We start from the raw sequence: 19,407 nt of genomic DNA, 5'->3' as shown, positions 1-19,407 counted from the left end.
CTGCATCCTATCCACTTCAATATGTAAAATTGAAGTTTACTTATTTCATTTGAGTTAGGATTACATGAATACTTTTTAAGGGGTTAATGTAGCATTGATGAAACTAGGCAAGGATTTCCATTTCTCAGCATGCATTGCATGGGAATAAATAGGGAGAGCAAACGTTTAAATTAAGTATTATTTTTGTGTGTTTTTGTTCAAGATGGAATATAAAGGGAGATAGTTGTTAGTGTTTAATGTTTTGTTGTATATATTTTGTTATGTTGAGCTTTAGAAGAGTTTCTGTTATGTTTTGGTGGTTACCATTATGGTGAAGAGTGTAGCTTGAGCTAACGTTGAGGACAGGAAGATGACACACACCAAATTGATTAATTGCTTTGTTGGACAATTGCTGTGCTAACGATAGCATAGTTACTAAACTCTGTAGTACTTCGAAACAGCAAATGTTTAGCATGCTAAAATTCACTTTCACCAGTTATACAGTGTATAACTGTATATATTATGTACTTTACTAGTATATAAAGAAACAAAAAAGATTTCAATTCAACCATGTTCTTTCTATACAAAGTGTTTGTATTGGGATTACACAGTAATTTTAGGTTAAGAAAACTAATTTCAATTGAATCAAGTTCAGCCAAAGAGCTATATTTTTAGTGTTTTCATGTTGCCATTCCAGGTGATTTTGATTCTTAGTATGGCTAACATGATTTTGCAATCCTTGATTTTCATTTCAAAGCTCTTTTCATGCTGAGTATCAACACAACAGCAGTCTGGGACACCTGCAGAATTCAATGTATCATTACATTTTGAAAGGGCATGACAACATAAAAGCTTTTTTGGTGGTTAGAAGATGAGCATGCTGCACTAATTTGAGCTCTTAAATAATGCAGATCAAACATCAGTGACTGGACTCACCACTTTGAGTTCTGGAACTGAGCGACTGAGCGTCCACTCCTGACTGTTGACAAAGGCATCTGTACCAGAGAAAGAGATATAACAGTTAGGTGAGGTTGGTAAAACTAAGAGAGACAGAGAATTTGACATGGAAACCATGGGGCAAGTGAGGTTAGTATTCAGAAAAAGAAAAGGGAGGTTCTAATTGACACTTCCAAGACTATCATAAGTCATTCCCGCAATCTATTGGTTTATATTAGAGCTATATTAACCGAAAACTCATCTACATCAACCAGCTGCATGTCAACCACTTGGTGTTGGGCTGCACGATTATGACAAAAATAATAATTTCTGATTATAGAACTGTATTTAATAAAAAAATACAATAAATCAAAAAACAGTACTACCGCCAGATCTGAAGTTCAAGTCCGTGGTAAAAGCGCCGGTAAAGGCTAATGTGCAACACTGAGTTAACAGAACTGTCAATTGAAGCGTTTCTTTTCTCATTTTACTTTTTTACTTAATATTCAAGCATATGAACTGCCTAAATCGTTTGACTATTAATTTACACACATTTGTTAATAGCCAGATATGTTCTTTGCGATAAACAAATCGCTTTAACACGGTGCTATTGGTTTATATTAGAGCTGTCGGAATCAACACATTAATCGGATGCGATTTAAAAAGTTTAACATGTACATTTTTCTTAATCGCGATTAATGCATTTACCATAATACAGCATAAACCAGCATAAACGCTTGTTATGAGGGCGGAACCTTTGTAATGTGTCGATGTGTCTGCACGGAGTCATTACACTGAAACACACCACACCAGTGCTTCACTGTCAGTGATAAAATGGAAAGGACATCTTAGCGCTATTATTAGAAGTACAAAACAAGCCCAGATGGGACATGAGACAGAAATAAATTATTAACACTGAAACACGACAAGTTTTAACTATCACTCCGCTTTTCCAGTGGAGTTCAAACGCCGCTGAACGCTGGCATTGATGCTCTGACATGAATCATGAACGCATCTTCAGGATTGCTGTAGGAAAGCAAATAGTCACAGCCCACCGGCAGATTAATATTGTGGAGGATGAGAGTTTAAAAGATTTAATGCCCATTGCAATGAATACTAAACCTATGGGAACAAAACCAACTTTACACAGCTTAGGTGGCACAAAAGCTACATATGAAGTGGCAATTAGGTGTATTTTCACAAAGCAGAAATAAATGCTTTTACAGAGCAGTTGCAAATGCATAAATAATGTTACGAAATGAATATTTTATATGTAAACGTATGACTATACAAATATAAAATTAATGAAAATATGAATGAATACTCAACCTATGGGGACTTATACTTTCAATAAGTCAACCTCCCAATTTGACTTTGGGAAACCTTTAATGTTACTTTAATAGGTGACATTATATTGTGAGGATTTGTTTGGGAAATGTAAATTATATTTGTTACATATATTTGTTTTGTTTTCTTTCCTAACATGGAAAAATCAGTTTTGACAGGAAAATACGTATATGCAGTACTGTGCAAAAGTCTTTTACATTTGTCTTCAAACAGTCATTGTATATATTCTGCTTTTAGTGTACGAGTAGGAAATATAAATTTTAGATTTCAACATTCCCTTGCAAATAGAATTCAATAGAAGAACATGGAGACCTACAACAGATGCTGTGGCCCCCACAGAGCCCGTATCTCAACATCATTGAGTCAGTCTGGGATTACATGAAGAGACAGAAGCAATTGCGATAGCCTAAATAGATAGAAGAACTGTGGTAAGTTCTCCAAGAAGCTTGGAACATCCTATCTGCCAACAACCAAGCAAAATTGTGTCCAGGTGTACCTAGAAGAATTGGTGCTGTTTTGAAGGCAAAGGTGGTAACACCAAACATTGATTTAGCTTTTTTTTTATGTTTCTGGACTTTGTATAACGTCAAGTAATAAATGAAAACTATTTATGGCATTATTTTTGAAGACATCCTCACTAAGCAACATATTACTCAAGTGCCTAAAACTTTTGCACAGTACTGTATGGTATCAAATTTCAGCATTTTCTAAATCTGTGATTAATCACGATTAAATACAAAAAAAGATGTGATTCATCACGATTAAAAATTTTAATTGGATGACAGCCCTTGTTTTTATTGATCCGTTGCGGCCTCTTGTGGATGTAGGAAACAACACTGTTTTAAAAATCAGATGTCTTGTAAATTTTTTTCAGCCCTGTTCACAGCTATATTTAAAAGTTGCGTCAGCAGGGGGCCGTCAGTGCGTCTCAACAACCTCACAAGCAGCGGAGCCACAGAATACAGAGCCGGTCATACAGGTTGCGTTTTTGACAGCTGGATAAAGCACAACAGAATGCAGGAATTTGGAACAGCCTACTTAATTTTATTGCTGCATAATGTTGCTGAGCCTTGACATGACAAATTGAAGCAACCCCAGCTCATAACACTGCCTCCAGAGGCTTAAACAGTGGGCACTATGCATGACGGGTGCATCGCTTCATGCGCTTCCTTTCTTACCCTGATGCGCACATCGTTCTGGAATAGGGTAAATCTGGACTCAGACTACATGACCTTTTTCCATTGCACCATTGTCCAATCCTTATGCTCCTTAGCAAATTGAAGTAGTTTTTTCCAATTTGCCTCACTAACAAGTGGATTTCCTGTGGCCACACAGCTGTTTAGTCCCAATCCTGTAAATTCTCTACCCATTGTGTGTGTGTGGAATTGCTCTTAATTTCACTATTAAACAGCTGTGAGATCTACTAGCAAGCGTTTTATTGATCTCCGATCCCGATCATACAAGATTTTATTGTATTTCTTTCGCGAAGCTGACGGTTCATTGACCGTTATCCTTCCAGGTTTTTATAATGCTTTGGACAGTTCAATAATGCAATTGTTAACCCAATTCCAGTGATTTCATCAATCTCCTTAGTTGTTTTCTTTGCTTGATGCAGGACAATAATTTGTCCCTTCAGAAACATAGCAACATCTTTTCCACAACCACGGGAAACGTCTTCTGACATGGCTGTTTAAGAAATGAGAAGCTACACACTTCATCAGTTTCATCAGTGAATTGTTGCCAGCTGAAACATATGTTTACAATAATGATCCAATCATATGCTCTTAAGTATCTGCTTATTTAAATCCATACGCCAATAATTTTAATTTTGGCCAGGCAGTGTATAATAGGCTAGTTTAGGAGCGTAAAGGAATATCACTCATTTTTGTTACAATTGTGGTAGTTTCTAAATGTCTATCATTTGTTTTACCTGTGGTTAGCATGGTATTTATAAAAAAAATAAAAAGAAAACTGTTAACACCATTAAAAAACTATGGTAAATTTTCCTAAGGACAAATCCAAATTAAATCAAGGGCTATAAAGCCTGGACCTTTGTGAACTGAGGACAATCTAGTTTTTCCTGTCCAAAATCAGTTATCTTCAAATGCTCCCTGATTGTAGGAAAATAACTGGTTTTGTTTGACTTCAGAAATTCCAAGTGATGACAGAACTTTAATCAATATTTATATAAAACTTTTATAGAAAGCTATAGATAACCTTACTGTTGTTACTACGAGTAAATTTACATCTGCATCCTAAATCAAAATCAATACCTTAAATGTGCACTTCAGTGAGAAAAAATCTGCTATTTTATGGGTAATTGCACTATTTTTTTTTTTTATATAATTTCGATTTTATTATTAGTTTTTGTCTTTACATTTTTCATTTTACAAGTCCCAAATCCCCATACCTAAACGGTGCTACTGAATGAGGTGCTGGTGCCACCAACTGTAGAACTTGCTGGTACCGGTGCCACCACTCTCAAATGTTTGTCTGGAGCCCTGTATATATAAGCAATTCCAGCCTATTTGCAAACTTCCACTAGACTGCATGAGGGGCAGTATAGACATTGGACAGTATAGTGGATATTAGTGTGACCTGCACATTTCTACAGTGAGTTCAATTACTTTAAAAGCGGAGCAACAGTTTGAAGAGAATTAAGTTAGTTAAACTCAATTTATTTATGGAAACTAACCTGAATAACACATCCCGTTTTGTTTCACAAAATTTTGAAGATAACTATCATCCCCCTGAGAATTTGTACTTGTAACCGCCATGGTAAAACAATTCATGTTAGTATGTTCAACCCAACTGTGTGTCGGCAAAGCGATCATGTCTGCGAACTTGTACAAATACGAATTTTAAAAAAAATCTAGATAAACTAGTCAAACTCATTAATTAACTATTCCATTATTGGACGACTAGTTGACCATTGTGACCCATCCCTAGTCTAGCTCATGTGTCTGTTATTTAAATGCTCTTATTTATTTATGTTTATATGTAGTGATAGTTTAATTTCACTCAATGTTGATTATTTACAGTCATAGTTTCCCATGACCTCCCTGGACCTTCCACCCCCTCAATGTGAGCTCAGCAATTACCCACATAAATGGACTAAGTAGGGATTTCACTTCCACCATCCACTCACTCAGGAAAAAGAAAAGATAATGGAAAGAACAGAATAGTGGGATAACATAAAAAAAATAGAAAGGCATTTACAGGGAGTCAATTTCCAATAATTCAGAAAGACATTTAGAGATGACCATTTTGAGTAATTTTGTAGTTGAGTACTATAACTGTACATGTCCACTGGCACGTTTTGAGCAGAGCTGAGCAGGCATTTTCAATTAATTCCTATGGGAGTCGAGTGTCATGGTCACAAGGTGGATTGTGGGATTGAGAGTGGTGCCAAGAAAGTGTTGCGGGTGGTCGAGAGCATAAAAAAAATTAAGAAATGCTCAACGTTATGCTAATGAAAAGCGGGAAATGCTTTTGAGATTAAAGAGGTGACGTCTTTCATAAGTGCTAAAACACTTTCACTAAATGCTGATGTTCTCTGCTGTATTCAGTTTTAATCACATCATTTTGTTTAATTCAGACTTGAAGCAGACCTCAAATGAAGAATGCATGCATTCATTAAAAATAAGGGGTATGACACATACATGAAAATGTATATTGTGTTTTACATCCCTAATCAAAATATGAGGATCCGTGTCCTAGTGTCTGTAATGCCTGTCCTGGTTCAGGTCTTATTTTTCTTCAGCTTTTATCCTGCTTTGCTTTCCTCCTCAGGATTCACCCTCTTTCTTTCACTCACTTTTTGAACTAGCAGCTTTCAGAGTGTCTCCTAAATCATTAAAATCCCACACACCCACGACTCCGATTGGAAGCATCAAGAGGGATCTTGAAGAAATATGCCTCAGCAGCCCACAAAGATTAAACTAGAGGGGCCTGGGTAGCTCAGCAAGTAATGACGCTGACAACCACACCTGGAGTCGTAAGTTCGAATCCAGGGTGAGTGACACCAGTCAGGTTTCCTAAGCAATCAATTGGCCAGGTTGCTAGGGTGGGTAGAGTTGCATTGGGTAAACCTCCTCGAGGTCGCTATAATGTGGTTCTCACTTTCGGTGGGGCGTGCAGCTAGTTCTCCGCTGTAATGCACTTAACAAGCCACGTGTTATGATTGACTGTCTCAGATGCAGAGGCAACTGAGATTCGTCCTCCACCACCCGGATTGAGGCAAGTCACTACGCCACCACGAGGACCTAGAGCACATTGGGAATTGGGCATGCCAAATTGGGGAGACAAGGGGGAAAAAAGGTTTAATTAGAATTTATGAATGCAAAGAATGTGTCGGGCAGCTTTCAACAATTAGCCACTGCATTAAAAGGCACACTTAGAGTCACAACCTCCTAAGGACATCAATCAGTCAGAGTCAGGACATAAAATGCTCTGCTGAAGAGCAGTAAGCCACCATGTGTAATTCCTACACTGATCTTAATTGAAGACATGTTTGGTTTTTTGTAGTGACAGTCAGAATTTGGACTATTGGCATCTGATCCATTTTGCAGTTTATTCTGGCCAAAATGTTGTCTCACTGGCATGCAAAACAGCAGTCTGCAGCTACCAATGAAAAAACAAGTGGTACCTCAAATTCAAATAATGCAACAGAGGTCTATGAGAAACGTTGATCAGGCAACGCCAAAGAATCTTCAGGAATTGTTCCCAAAATTGCACAAACCAACCAATCAGATTAGAGTTTGTCACTTTTATGCGCAATATGCATTAGAGTGCTTACATTACACTTGAAAAAGCTCTGAGAGAGTGCTTGACAAATAAGAGGAATGCAAAAGGTGCATTGTGAGGATGTAGAAAGTGCTGGGCCTATTTGAAATCTCTGCAGCAAAATAGAAAATTGGATTTCCAAAAGCATAACGCCTCTCTGGAATTCTAACTGGTCTATGGATGTCTGACTGCATTGCAGCACATTTTAAAACGTTCTCAACTTTAAGTCACATGAGAGAGCATCACTTTCTCAAACACTTGCACGTTTTTCTTACGTCTTTGCGACACACCATCCCCACTGAGTTTAAAGGATTTCAGGCACACAACAAACATTATAGGCATATCCAAACATTTATATGGATATGCAGACAGTCAGTATTCATCCCACATTTTGTAGCCTTGTATACATGTAATTGTCTGTGTGTTTCATTTGTGTATGCACCTAGAGTTGACTGTACTTAAAGAGTGTCACAAAGCAGTCATAGCACACTTGCATCTTTTACCTCTGTACAGACTTGCAGTCAAAACAGTATACTTTGAAATGCTAGAGCGCTCGACAGTGCGCAAGACTTAATGTTATGCGGAATAACGAATCATACCCTTGCAGTTTTGAGTAGTAATGGAATACATGTAATCGGGATTACATATTAAGATTACAAAAAGCAGAAATATCAGAAATCTAAATGATAACAATACTGATTTTTCTGTAATCTGTTATCAGTACCAGATTACATTTTAGAAATAACACTGTAACCTAACCTTTAGACCAGTGGTATTCAATTTAAGTTCCAAGAGGTCCGATCTCTCGATTTCCTTCCCAGCAAAGGTCTGGATAATAATAATTTAATCTGTGTCAGTAGTCACTATGGCACTCCTGGCATAAAGATTCAAACAGCTCGTCTTTGTTTGATGGCTTGTGGCCATACATCTTCTACTTGATCATATTCCAGAGGTCTTCAATGGGGTTCAGGTCTGAAGATTGGACTGGACATGACAGGGTCTTGATCAGGTGGTCTTCAATCCACACCTTGATTGACCTGGTTGTGTGGCATGGAGCATTGTCCTGCTGGGAAAACCAATCCTCAAGAGTTGGAGAACATTGCCTGAGCAGAAGGAAGCAAGTTTTTTCCATGATAACCTTGTACATGGCTTGATTCATACATCCTTCACAAAGATGAAACTGCCCGATTCCAGCCTTGCTGAAGCATCCCCAGATCATCATCAATCCTCCTGCAAATTTCACAGTGGGTGCGAGACACTGTGGCTTGAAGACCATTAGACAACAAAGTGGAGGATCTGTGCTGATCTCCATTTGTACATATGTATATATACTTTTTTTTCATCTTAATGTGTATTTCTATATATACATATATTTTCAATTTGCTTTTTATTTTTATTCTATATTTTCATTATCTCTTTCTTGTTGTGTTGTTTGTGCACTGGAAGCTTCTGTCACCAAGACAAATTCATACAAATTGTATGTGTAAGCATACTTTGTAATCAAGCTCATTCTGATTCTGACAAACCTACCTTATGCAGAGTTTACACTACAGGATTTTAAGCCCGATTTTCGCTCGCCGACAGTTTTGTGGAGATCACCGGAAAAAGACTGAAATCATGGGCAAATCGGAGCTCGCTCCCGTGAGTGACGATCGCAATGTATGAACTATCAAAGAAGCGATTTGAGCGAATCACCGACGTGTTGCAGATGTCAGCGAGATATCTAGAATGTTAAATATCTGGACCTGTCTTCCGATTCCAAATCGTGAAGTGTGAAATGTTTTGACTGAATACAACAGCAGCATTGACCTACAGCCAATGAGAGAGCAAGAAACAGGGCATGGGAAGTTTCAGTGGGAGGAGTCCTGATGTACCTGCAACAGAACATCAACTAGCATGGCTGCAGTATCAAGAAAGTCTCATTGGACTGAAGAAATGGAGAAACAATTAGTGGAACATTGGCAGGAGCACCAGATTTGATGTTTCCTCTGAACTGTACCACAACCGGGTGGAGAAAGAGAAGAGTTGGAGAGAAATTGCCTATTCTCTTGGACAGTCAGGTAAGCAAACAGGTAGATTTTACAGTAGGAGGTACTTTTTCATATTGTAACCAATAAAATTTATGATGACTTGAGGCAATTAAAAACATACACATCATATTCTGAAATGCATAACATATGAATAAGCATTTGTTTTCGTATCTCATATCACTTCTCGCATGTACTCTGTTGTGAAATGTAATTTGGAGTCCAGGCAGTGTCATCTGGGATTCGTTAATAGTGAAATATTTCCTCATGTAATTTGAAAACGCTACGACTTCAGTGACAAGACAGACAGTTGTGAAATATGAACGGTACCATGATCCGACATCTTTGAAAGTCGTGAAGTGTGTAGGAGCCATTAGCTGAATCATCAGTCATATATATGAGATAGATAGCTTCACTTTGCTTCATTCTTGTTTTCTGCAATGTGTTTAGGAGAAAGATGTTAGTATCTATCTATATTGCTGCTCACCATGTCTCCACTACTGTTGTTAAAATAACTGCGCCTGCAACTCTACTTATCAGGGTTTATGCAGCACCTTATGTCTATAGCGAGGAGATTTTGACGCGTTTGACGGTAGAGGAAAAATATATGAATTAGCGTGGTGTGTACTGCTCCGTAGTTTTGACATGTTGCTCACTTAAACTGTAGAAACAGTAAGATGGGACAACCGTCATCTTGATGCCTAGCTGTCCAGATGAGACCAAGCCGGGTTCCAGTCCCGGACCTGCTAATTGATGATTGCTGCTTTGGACTAGCCATTAATGGTGGAGGGTGTGCTGTCTGAAGTTGAGACTGGGTTATATGTGTGCTATTGAGAATGCAACTAAAGTGAAAGTCACTTCACACTCCTAATCTCAAGCTTTCATCTCATTTCCACCTCTCTCAACTTTTTCTCTTCTCTAGACACTGAGAACAGTATGTTTAATCTCCTCATTTATTGCAACTCCCAAAAAATCATCATGAGCACAACATATTTCCCAGTGGTTTTGTTTAAAAAAAAAAATGAGCACAAACTCACAAGCACTAAAAGAAACATGTCGCAGTAAATCAAAGACTTAAGCTGCACCAAAAAAGATGAATCATCCCAGACCACACACACACACACACACACATGCATAGATGCTCCTTTTCTCTCCGATTTAACCACCATCCACTCCTCAACAAAGAAAACTGGCAAATAACTGTATCCCTGCATCATGCCTCTATGTTCAACTGAATGCAGGTCATCGACCCCAATGGGGTAAATGGAAAAAAGTCTGTCAGTTCCCCACTGCTCGTCAGACACACTGGGCTGCATTGTTGCCCTTCTGCTGGGCTGTACTGGGGCTCCTGATGGCTCGCCCATGCGCCACTCTTCTGCTCCCTGGACATCACTCTGAAAAAGGATGTTTTCACAGCTGTTTCCTGTTTTCCTAGGAGGAGCCAAAATATTTCCAGCTTCCCCAGTGCAGAAGGGTGGCTGGCTAGTGACTACTGTGGTACCAGCTCATTGACCTGCATTGCTAAAACTGAATCAATGCACTGGCACAGACACATATCGACCTAGATTGAAATTACCTGCTAGTCCCTTTCGGCACTATGATACTGACTGCAACCTCTTGTGTTCCAGACACAAATACTAACAGAAGACTATAATAATGTGCACTCACAACAACTCCATACAGTAAAAATGACTTATGCAATTATTTAGTGGATACTTTTACACAAAGTTATCTTTTACAGATTTCGCATTGGACGTCAAATGGCGATCCAAAACCAGGACCAAAATTCTCCTTAAAATGAAACATTGAAATGTAATAGTATTTCCATGAACTGCGTAGTCCTTAAAATGAAACATTGAAATGTAATAGTATTTCCATGAACTGCGTAGGCCCAACAAAATGCAAAATTATTAGTGATGCATGACATATGGTGGCAGATATATTATTGGCTGATAAGATTATTATCGTCCTGACAATGGAATTACCGCCAATATTTTCGCAGATAATTTGTTACGATTTATTTGCTTGCGGCTGAGAATCTCTCTGACTACCTGTAGCATCTTTCCTTCAGGAAGAGACTCGGGCAGCTAAAAGCGACAATGTGCGTGCACATTATTTCAACATCTCTGCACCTTGTTACATTGTTTTAGCTCTGGTTTTAATTCGGGATCATCTGCTGTGAGTAAAGACATGCCATTTTCCCATATTCGGTTTATAATTCATGAGGCAATAAACAAAAATGAGACAAAAACATTTATGAATGGGGTGATAATTTTGGCTTATTGCGATTAAAACAAGCCCCAAAACAACCTAACACAGTTCAAAGTACTTGAAAAAAGTTTCACAGAGTGACACAAGATGGCTAAAACACTAGTTTGTGAGTGAAACGATTGTGCTTGTTTTATTTTACGAGTTGAGACTTTTAGAACATTATGATCCATGACTATTTGATCTGTATGATGTTCTCTATCCCATTACGATTGTTAATACAGTGGAACAGTTAAGGAAGAGCGCTGTAGCAAACGATTGTGAAACACACAATTCACCGCTGCACACACAGTCTGGCTGCTATCATAAATATTACACCATGTATACAGAGTTTTGCGTTTGTATTGTGCTTTGTTGTTTAATGTTCATTACATGCTGTTTATCGCCTCGTTTGGGTTTAAAGCATTATTACAACAGTATTACACTGTCTTATGTTAAGCAGCCTTATAATTGGTTTTTATGGGAGAGAAAATGCTTAAAGCAAAAATTGTGTATTTGTCCTTGGTTTCAGCATCATTGTTTTGGTAGAAAAGAGTGTTTATCTCAAGGGAAATGTAAGAAAATTACATTAAGCATTATAATTAAACCTGTACTGTACCTACAGTATGTACCAACGGTCATTTGGCTTTCTCTTACATCATCGAGTCTCTTCCACAACAAGCACTGACATGAAGAGCCCAGTAAGGCATTCTTAATGAAAATATCCCCACAAAACGCATGTCTATCAAGTGCTGAGAAAGCATTAGAATAACTAAGTCTGTGCCCTAGATTTTACAAGCTACATCATGTGAACATGAAAACCCCACGATGTACACACATGAATCTTCACACAAGCAGACACACTGAGACAATGGAAAGGCTGTTGTCCTCACACTGTTTCTGGGTGTCACCTCAGCAAAGACAGCAGGACATAGGAGTGTTTAACAAATAAGTGTCTGCTCTTTGTCGAAATGATATAGAGGAAGGGAGAGAGAGAGGGGGAAAGTGAAGGGAATTGGGGGAATAAATAGACAGAAAAGGCAGACCAAGTGAGTGATGAAATAATCAGAAGTGATATTTCCACATGTCGTATTATGGTAGATGGACTATCCAGTGCAGGACAGTGGAACATATACGGACTCAAACCTGGGAGAGAACAGGCCATGTTTCAGACAGGCAGTGGCAGCCAGGTTACAAAACATATAAACATGGCATTCATGGCAAATCATCTTTAAGAAGTGCTGCAGGTATCTGTGCCAAAAATACACAACATGACATAGAGGGACACAAACCCTCAGTAACGTTATTGCAGTGTTTAACTGCATGACGTGTATATTTTCTGTTTTCTATTAAAAAAAATCAGAATTATTAATAATGAATGTAAAATTTGAAAATGCATTGCAATGCATCAATAGCTGGGTTTCCTTCCAACTAATTTATGCGCATTTTGAAATTGTGCATAAGAAGTCCGGAATTAATTAACCCTCAAAATGTGCTTACATTTTCATGCTCTAGAAGGAGGTGGATTTTCTACAGTTTAGCATTAGTTAAAATGCTCATTAAGGTGATGGGGAATTTATTTGTAAGGATGATGTGTTTTGACTATTGGTGCACGTGTTGAGTGTGCGATAGCTTGATGTGATTGGTCCAACGAAGGGGAACATTTTATCACTAGCTGGGTTTCCAATTAAATGTTTTTAAGCACATTTTTTAAAATTTGACTACGCTAAAGAAAATCCGAATCGTTGCGCATTTCCATCCACTATACCATGTGCATTATCTTGAGGGAGCCCACATTGTCATGATGGAGCAGCTGAATGACCTCCTTGTTTTATTTACAGGATTGAAGCAATTGTACTTGACTTGTACCTCGTTTTATTAAATGCTGCCAGGAGACGCAGCACAATAAGTGTAATAATATCTTATACAATGAGGCCTGAAATGAGCTGCGATGCCGACACTCCACCATCCACCGCATACCTGGGAGCGTCCGTGCTCAAAACTGTTCTGGCTGAATGTAAGTACCAGCTGTGTGTTAAACACTTCCGAATGATAAGGGCTAGGTTCGAAGAATTGTGTGCAAAGGTCTGACCTTTCGTTGGACCAATCACATCAAGCTATTGCACACTCATAACATGTGTGCCACCAACGGTAGAAACACGTCATCGTTTTGCAAAAAAAACAACTTAAAACTCATTTTAACTAATGAGATCCCCCTCTTAGCACATTACATTTTATTCACATTGCATGCAAATTTTGAGAGTTTATTCACTCAAGTGTTTGAATTCATGATTTCTGATAGTTGGATGGAAACCCAGCTACTTATGCATTGTGATGCATTTCTTAAACTAAAAAAAAAGTTCAGAATATGAATTTTAAATTCATTATTACTAATTCTGTTCTTTGAATAAGCATGCACAGAAAAAAAAATAATAAAGCCCTTACAAAAAAATCTAAACTAGACGCAAACTTGCCACTGTTTGTGCAACAAAAAAAAAATTTAAGAAAGTTTTCAAATAAGTTTCATTGCCAAATAACCAAAAAGGAAGTGCAAACATTATTTTCAACATTAAAAAATTAACCGACAAGCATCCTGCAAAGTCTATAATTAAAGGGAAAACAGTAGGCGCAATGATGACTGTAAATTCTACTCTTGTTTGATTCTGCTCTTGAAATGGAGTGATGCAAGTATACTGATTTTTCCCACTTCCTGTGCAGAGTTTATGTTCTCCATATCTACAGAATTTCCCACTTTTTGTATCTCTGATGTGATCTGCTTAAAACATGGTAGCACCATTGTGAGGGAGAGAGGAAACATTATTGTACTGCCATAATTCTGTCTCAGACAGACTGCACTGCAGGCCCCGTTTCTGCATCTCTCTTTCCATTTTTCTCCATCTTTTTTCTTTCTTTCTCTGATGCTATTATTATACTATGGCCACCTCTGAGTCAGCACTGCCAAGAAGGACAGACAGCACACAGAGAACACACTATAGGTAACAGAAGAAAATGCACACACTTATAAAGACACCTGATTCAAGACAAAAACAGCATAGAATAAACATGACAAAACAAACAAGGAAATCATTGTAGCTTATTTGAATTTCAAATGCTAAATGTAAATATTAACTGGCTCCACTTTTGCAAGAGTTGTGTTGACAGTGATCTCTCCAGTGTGCCGTTGAGCACGCAGATAAATATTTGTAGTACATTTGATGTTTACGTTTTAAGCAGATGCTTTTTTTTTAATCAAAGAGCACATTGCCCATTATTACATCTTAAACTTAATATATTTTTTATTACGTTTGTACATGTTGTTTCGCATGCAGAGCTAGGGACGTGTTTTTGCTTCTGTCTGCACTGTTTTTTTCTTTGTAAACATTTCACTTTTGCACATGCATATTTGATGAATAATAGTCTTTGACAAAATTATTTACAATAGAGAGCACAAATCACATTTAATGAAGTAGGAGAGGTAGCCGAGAATGTAATCATCTAAACAAATGAGAAGTTCAGAATAAAAATGTATCTGGATGCAAACATTGAATTTCAGTATAGGTATATTTAAAGGTGAATTATATACTCTCCACTAGTGGCAATAAATGTAATTATAAAAATTGTTTCCAAAAATGTTTTTCAAACACTTCTACCACCCCTTCTCAATGATGGCCAAAAGAGCACAACAGTGTGTCTGCCCACTTTTTCAGCCATCTTGGTTCTGGAAGTATATTTCCCATTCATTTATATAGATCATTACATTACATATGTCTTATTTACAGTAGTGCCATAATACAATTTTGTTGAGAATGAAAATGAGTCTCTGTGGGATCATCTATGCAATAGCATGTATTGCAGAAAGCCATTTAAAAGGTCTTAGATTACATCTAATTTTCCCAACTTCTGCTTTGTGGAGTTTGTTGTCTACTGATTTTTTTGGAACAATGTTCAATGTGCCATTAGAGTAGGCAGTTGCTTCAGAGCTTGTTTGAAAAGCTTTGATGGCAGAAATTCTCTGCTGGATCATAGTTTAGTTCTTCACCTGGATTCCCACAATGGACCTTATTCACAGTATTGCCATCTTTCATTTTGATGGGAATGACAATGAGGCTGTGGAGGATAGAATCGATAAGACTTAGTCTCATCAATGGGTTGTACTGTTGTTCAAACTGTTTAAGATCGTTCCACTGACGAAATATTGAAATAAATATGAAATCTTTCCAAGAAATTTTATATGACATTGCAAATATTGCACTATTGTGAATATGGTCTATTAAAAATGATTTTTAAACAATGAAATAACAGAGCGATGGCTTATACCTTCGATTAACGACCTCAGAGCTCATGGTAAGTTCATTAATTATCTTTAAAAGTTAAACCTCAATTCCCCAATGGAAAAAAATAATGACATTTTTATGTTTGGAACCCGTATGTTGCACTCTATAACATAAAATACCAAAAGAGCTAATGTTGGCAAGAATTAAAAAAAAATATATATGATTTTTTTAAAACAAGTGGCATAATGACTTGCCTTAATCTGGGTGGCGGAGGACGAATCTCAGTTGTCTTCACATCTGAGACCATCAATCCACACATCTTATCCCGTTGAGCGCATTACTGTGGAGACCTAACATGTGTGGAGGCCCACGCTATTCTACGTGGCATCCACGCACAACTCACCACATGCCCAGCCTAGGCCGAGATACATATTATAGTGACCACAATGAGGTTAATCCAACGTGACTCTACCCACCCTAGCAACCAGGCCAATTGGTTGCTTAGGAAGCCTGACATGAGTCATAATTTATATATTTTACTTTATTTGATTAGAAAAATGCAATGGTATTTAAAAGAGCATTTGTTCCATTTCAGTTTAATAAAGTTATCAAGTAATTAAAAAACCCAAGATTTAGGAATAAATAAAACATTTTATTGGTTTATTGATTGGTAGCATTTTATAAATTTTTACAGTTTATATATATTTTTTTTTTTACTGGTATTGCTACCGACCACTGAAAGTTTGGTATTGTGACAAGCCTAGCAAGAATGGTGACCTAGGAGGACTGCCCAATATGTAAAAAAAATATATTTTCACAATAATTTTTATAAAAAAAATATCACAATATCCGATTAAATTGGAATTTGATGTCCATAGAAAACGGTCACAACTTTAGTTTAATGCCATGGCCTATATTCAGCTTAAGCAAATTTTTAACTTGGGAAATGCATAACTTAATTATGGAATGAATTATGACTAGGCTACAATTTGATGTCACGAGAGATAGAGCAATGTAAGTTTTGCCTGCATGACATTATATTATGATGTCTTGTTCCGACAAGCTTCATTCCCTTAATTATGAGATTTCTGACATTTAAATCCAATAGCACGCCATAACATATTTGACACAATTCATGTTTGAGTCTAAATCATAGGCTATAACTGCTATAAAAAAGGATGCTATTCAAAGCACATTTCGGCAGTAAAAACAGACACAACGGACCTCTTCAATCTGTAATGATTTTAACTTTGTTTAATAATTTACTTGAGCCAGACATAACATTTTGCTCTTAATGTGTCCAGTTTTTTTTATCAACAAACAGCTGAACACAAAAACTGGCGCACACCAGTTTCCCACCATGTCCAAGACAGCCAAAACATAGCCCACATACACTCCTCCACATACCCCATGTCAAAAGACAACCAAAACACAACCCTAAGTCATAAAATGAAACTGAAGTTAATGGTATGACTACAGACTGATAACACTAACGTTAAACTCTACAGTATGCAGACAGTGGAATGGACATGCCAAGGTCAGACATCTGTCCATGCGTGACACAATTAGACAGCTTCAATGGAGCTTCCACACTAGCAATTATAGCCCTCAATATAGCCTATTAGCTCAAAAATACTGCATCTCTCTCCTTGTCTTCTGCAGTCTGAGTTAATGGTGTGTTGTTTGTGGGTGGTTTTTATCATAGGTATCAGTCAAGATATCATGACGGCTGACGCAGTTAGCATACCATTGTTACAGAATATCTGATGAGTGCTCCACAACTGAGGCACACGGTCACAAAACGCTTCTCCACCTCTCATTGTTTTGACTGAAAGAAAGACAATGAATAAAAAAATAAAGCAGGGATAAAATGATAATAGGACACTGCGCAAGCAAGATGCACGAGACAAAACAATCCGGTTGGCCCTGTAAATGTTGTCGGAATGTCCTCATTACAAGAACACTCTGGAAATAACCTTCTCTACAGCAGGATCAAACCATGCGCTGCATGCTGCAATTCACACAGCAATTAAGCTGTCTAGTGGGGTGTTATTTTACACAAAAGATCAAAAGGGTTTTCTGGACAAACAAAGAATATGTGAAAAGTAATGAGGCTCATAGTGGTATGAAAGGTTCAGCAGCTTTAAATGCTCATAATCGAATGATCCTGTCAACGTATTATTGAATCCAACACTTGAGCGCACACAAACACATACATGCACATACACAACGGGCCCTTACACATTTCACCACATGTCACGAATAAACACTCTGAACACTCTGAATAAACACTTTGAACACTCTGAAAAAACAAATGGACACAAGATAAATAAAGAAAACATAGTAAAGACATTTGGCAGCCTCCAGACAACCCAATGGACAAAGACTCAACAACAAGACGACCTCAGCAGTGCACCGTCCCCCACAGAGCTGTCGTCTTCTAGCAGACTCTAGATCTGGACACTCATATGAGCGTTCTGCCACTGTGTCATTCAAACTGCCAAGCCACACTCTTCACTTATAAAAGATCATGCAGTGATTACAATAATAATTTGCACTTATTTGTCCCAACAAAAAATAAAGCACATTTATGGGTTCCAGTCTGTCATCACTTGTGAATGGGTGCATTAACACAGACCGTCATGGCAGAAATCTGAGAAATTTTGAAGAGGCTGGAGCAGGGCCAAGATGCCAGGGCGGTGTTTCCTCACCGCTGCTCTATACCACCCTACGCCAACTAATGGCAAGATGAAGGCTACTATGACCAGATATGAGCAGAAAATTCTTAAAACCATTGCGTGGCATGTAATTACGCTATGGTGGTATAAAATAAGTACTTTTCTAACATCACTTTACAAGCGCACACTATGAGACTGAAGTTTGTTGCCCTTTGATGTTTGGAGACTGCCACAACTCGAAGGAGATGCCCCAGATCATAGCCAACTCGCAGTGCATGTCCGTTGCTAACGCTCTTCTAGTGTGCACACTACTGAGACTCCAAACTGTTTTCTAATTGAATAGTCATTAGGGCTGCGTGTTAACATAGATTTTCCAATTTGGTTCTGATTTACAAGCTTTCGATTTGATTTGGGTTGATTCAGATTAATTTGGGTATATTTCAGGTATAATGTCCCTTTTGCTGATATATGAATATTAGCTGATATATATCAACTAATGCAGTTAATTATACAGGGGACCTTCAAATTTTATACATTTAAAAAAAAAAAAAAAAAAAGTACATTTGTTATCATTAGTTTTTTCACATTTTAGCTTTTAAAAATGTACAAACTGTGTATTGATGCAGATTTTCCGATTTGATTCCCATTCAAAAGCTCTCGATTCGACTTAAATTTAATTTGATTCTAATTCACTTGGGTATATTTCAGTTATCAAAAACCTTTCAAATAGCTAGACAACCCTGACATTCTAAACAGCACTGATGAGAAAAGGCATCAAAATAAAGGTTACTGAAATTACGCATCATCACCCTTACAAAAACGCATCACAATTTTACAGTAGATTTTCCTAAAAAGATTACTTTAATCATTAAGAGCCTGATGAAAAGAAAACAAAATATTTTACGGAGTAGGAAACTCACTAACTCAGTAAAGTGGTCAAACTCATGTGTTCAGTCAGAATATCATAACTAGTCATATCAAAATAACAGCGGTGCTGTTGTTCGTGCATCCACAAGCCTGCAATGCCGGACCCGTATTAACGCACATGAACAGATTAAAACAGGGGTGTCAAACTCAATTTCAGCCTGGGCCACATCAGAGTTTATTTGTGCCCTCAAAGGGCCCATTGAAAAT

General features: G+C 37.6%; 1 protein-coding gene across 2 annotated transcripts in view; it reads right to left on the bottom strand.

The window, feature by feature from the left end:
* LOC127646289 (arf-GAP with GTPase, ANK repeat and PH domain-containing protein 1) overlaps window positions 1-19,407 on the bottom strand; it is a 279,234-nt gene that overhangs the window by 152,732 nt on the left and 107,095 nt on the right. For both annotated transcript variants that reach the window (XM_052129815.1, XM_052129814.1), the window contains exon 2: window positions 916-974. In XM_052129815.1, coding sequence (XP_051985775.1) covers window positions 916-974 — 59 coding nt within the window. The remainder of the gene's footprint in view (window positions 1-915; window positions 975-19,407) is intronic.

The sequence above is a fragment of the Xyrauchen texanus genome, chromosome 7 (genome assembly GCF_025860055.1).
Source record: "Xyrauchen texanus isolate HMW12.3.18 chromosome 7, RBS_HiC_50CHRs, whole genome shotgun sequence".
Classification (NCBI taxonomy): domain Eukaryota; kingdom Metazoa; phylum Chordata; class Actinopteri; order Cypriniformes; family Catostomidae; genus Xyrauchen; species Xyrauchen texanus.
The sequence above is the reverse complement of the archived record's forward strand: the minus strand, read 5'-3'. Positions and strand labels throughout refer to the sequence as shown.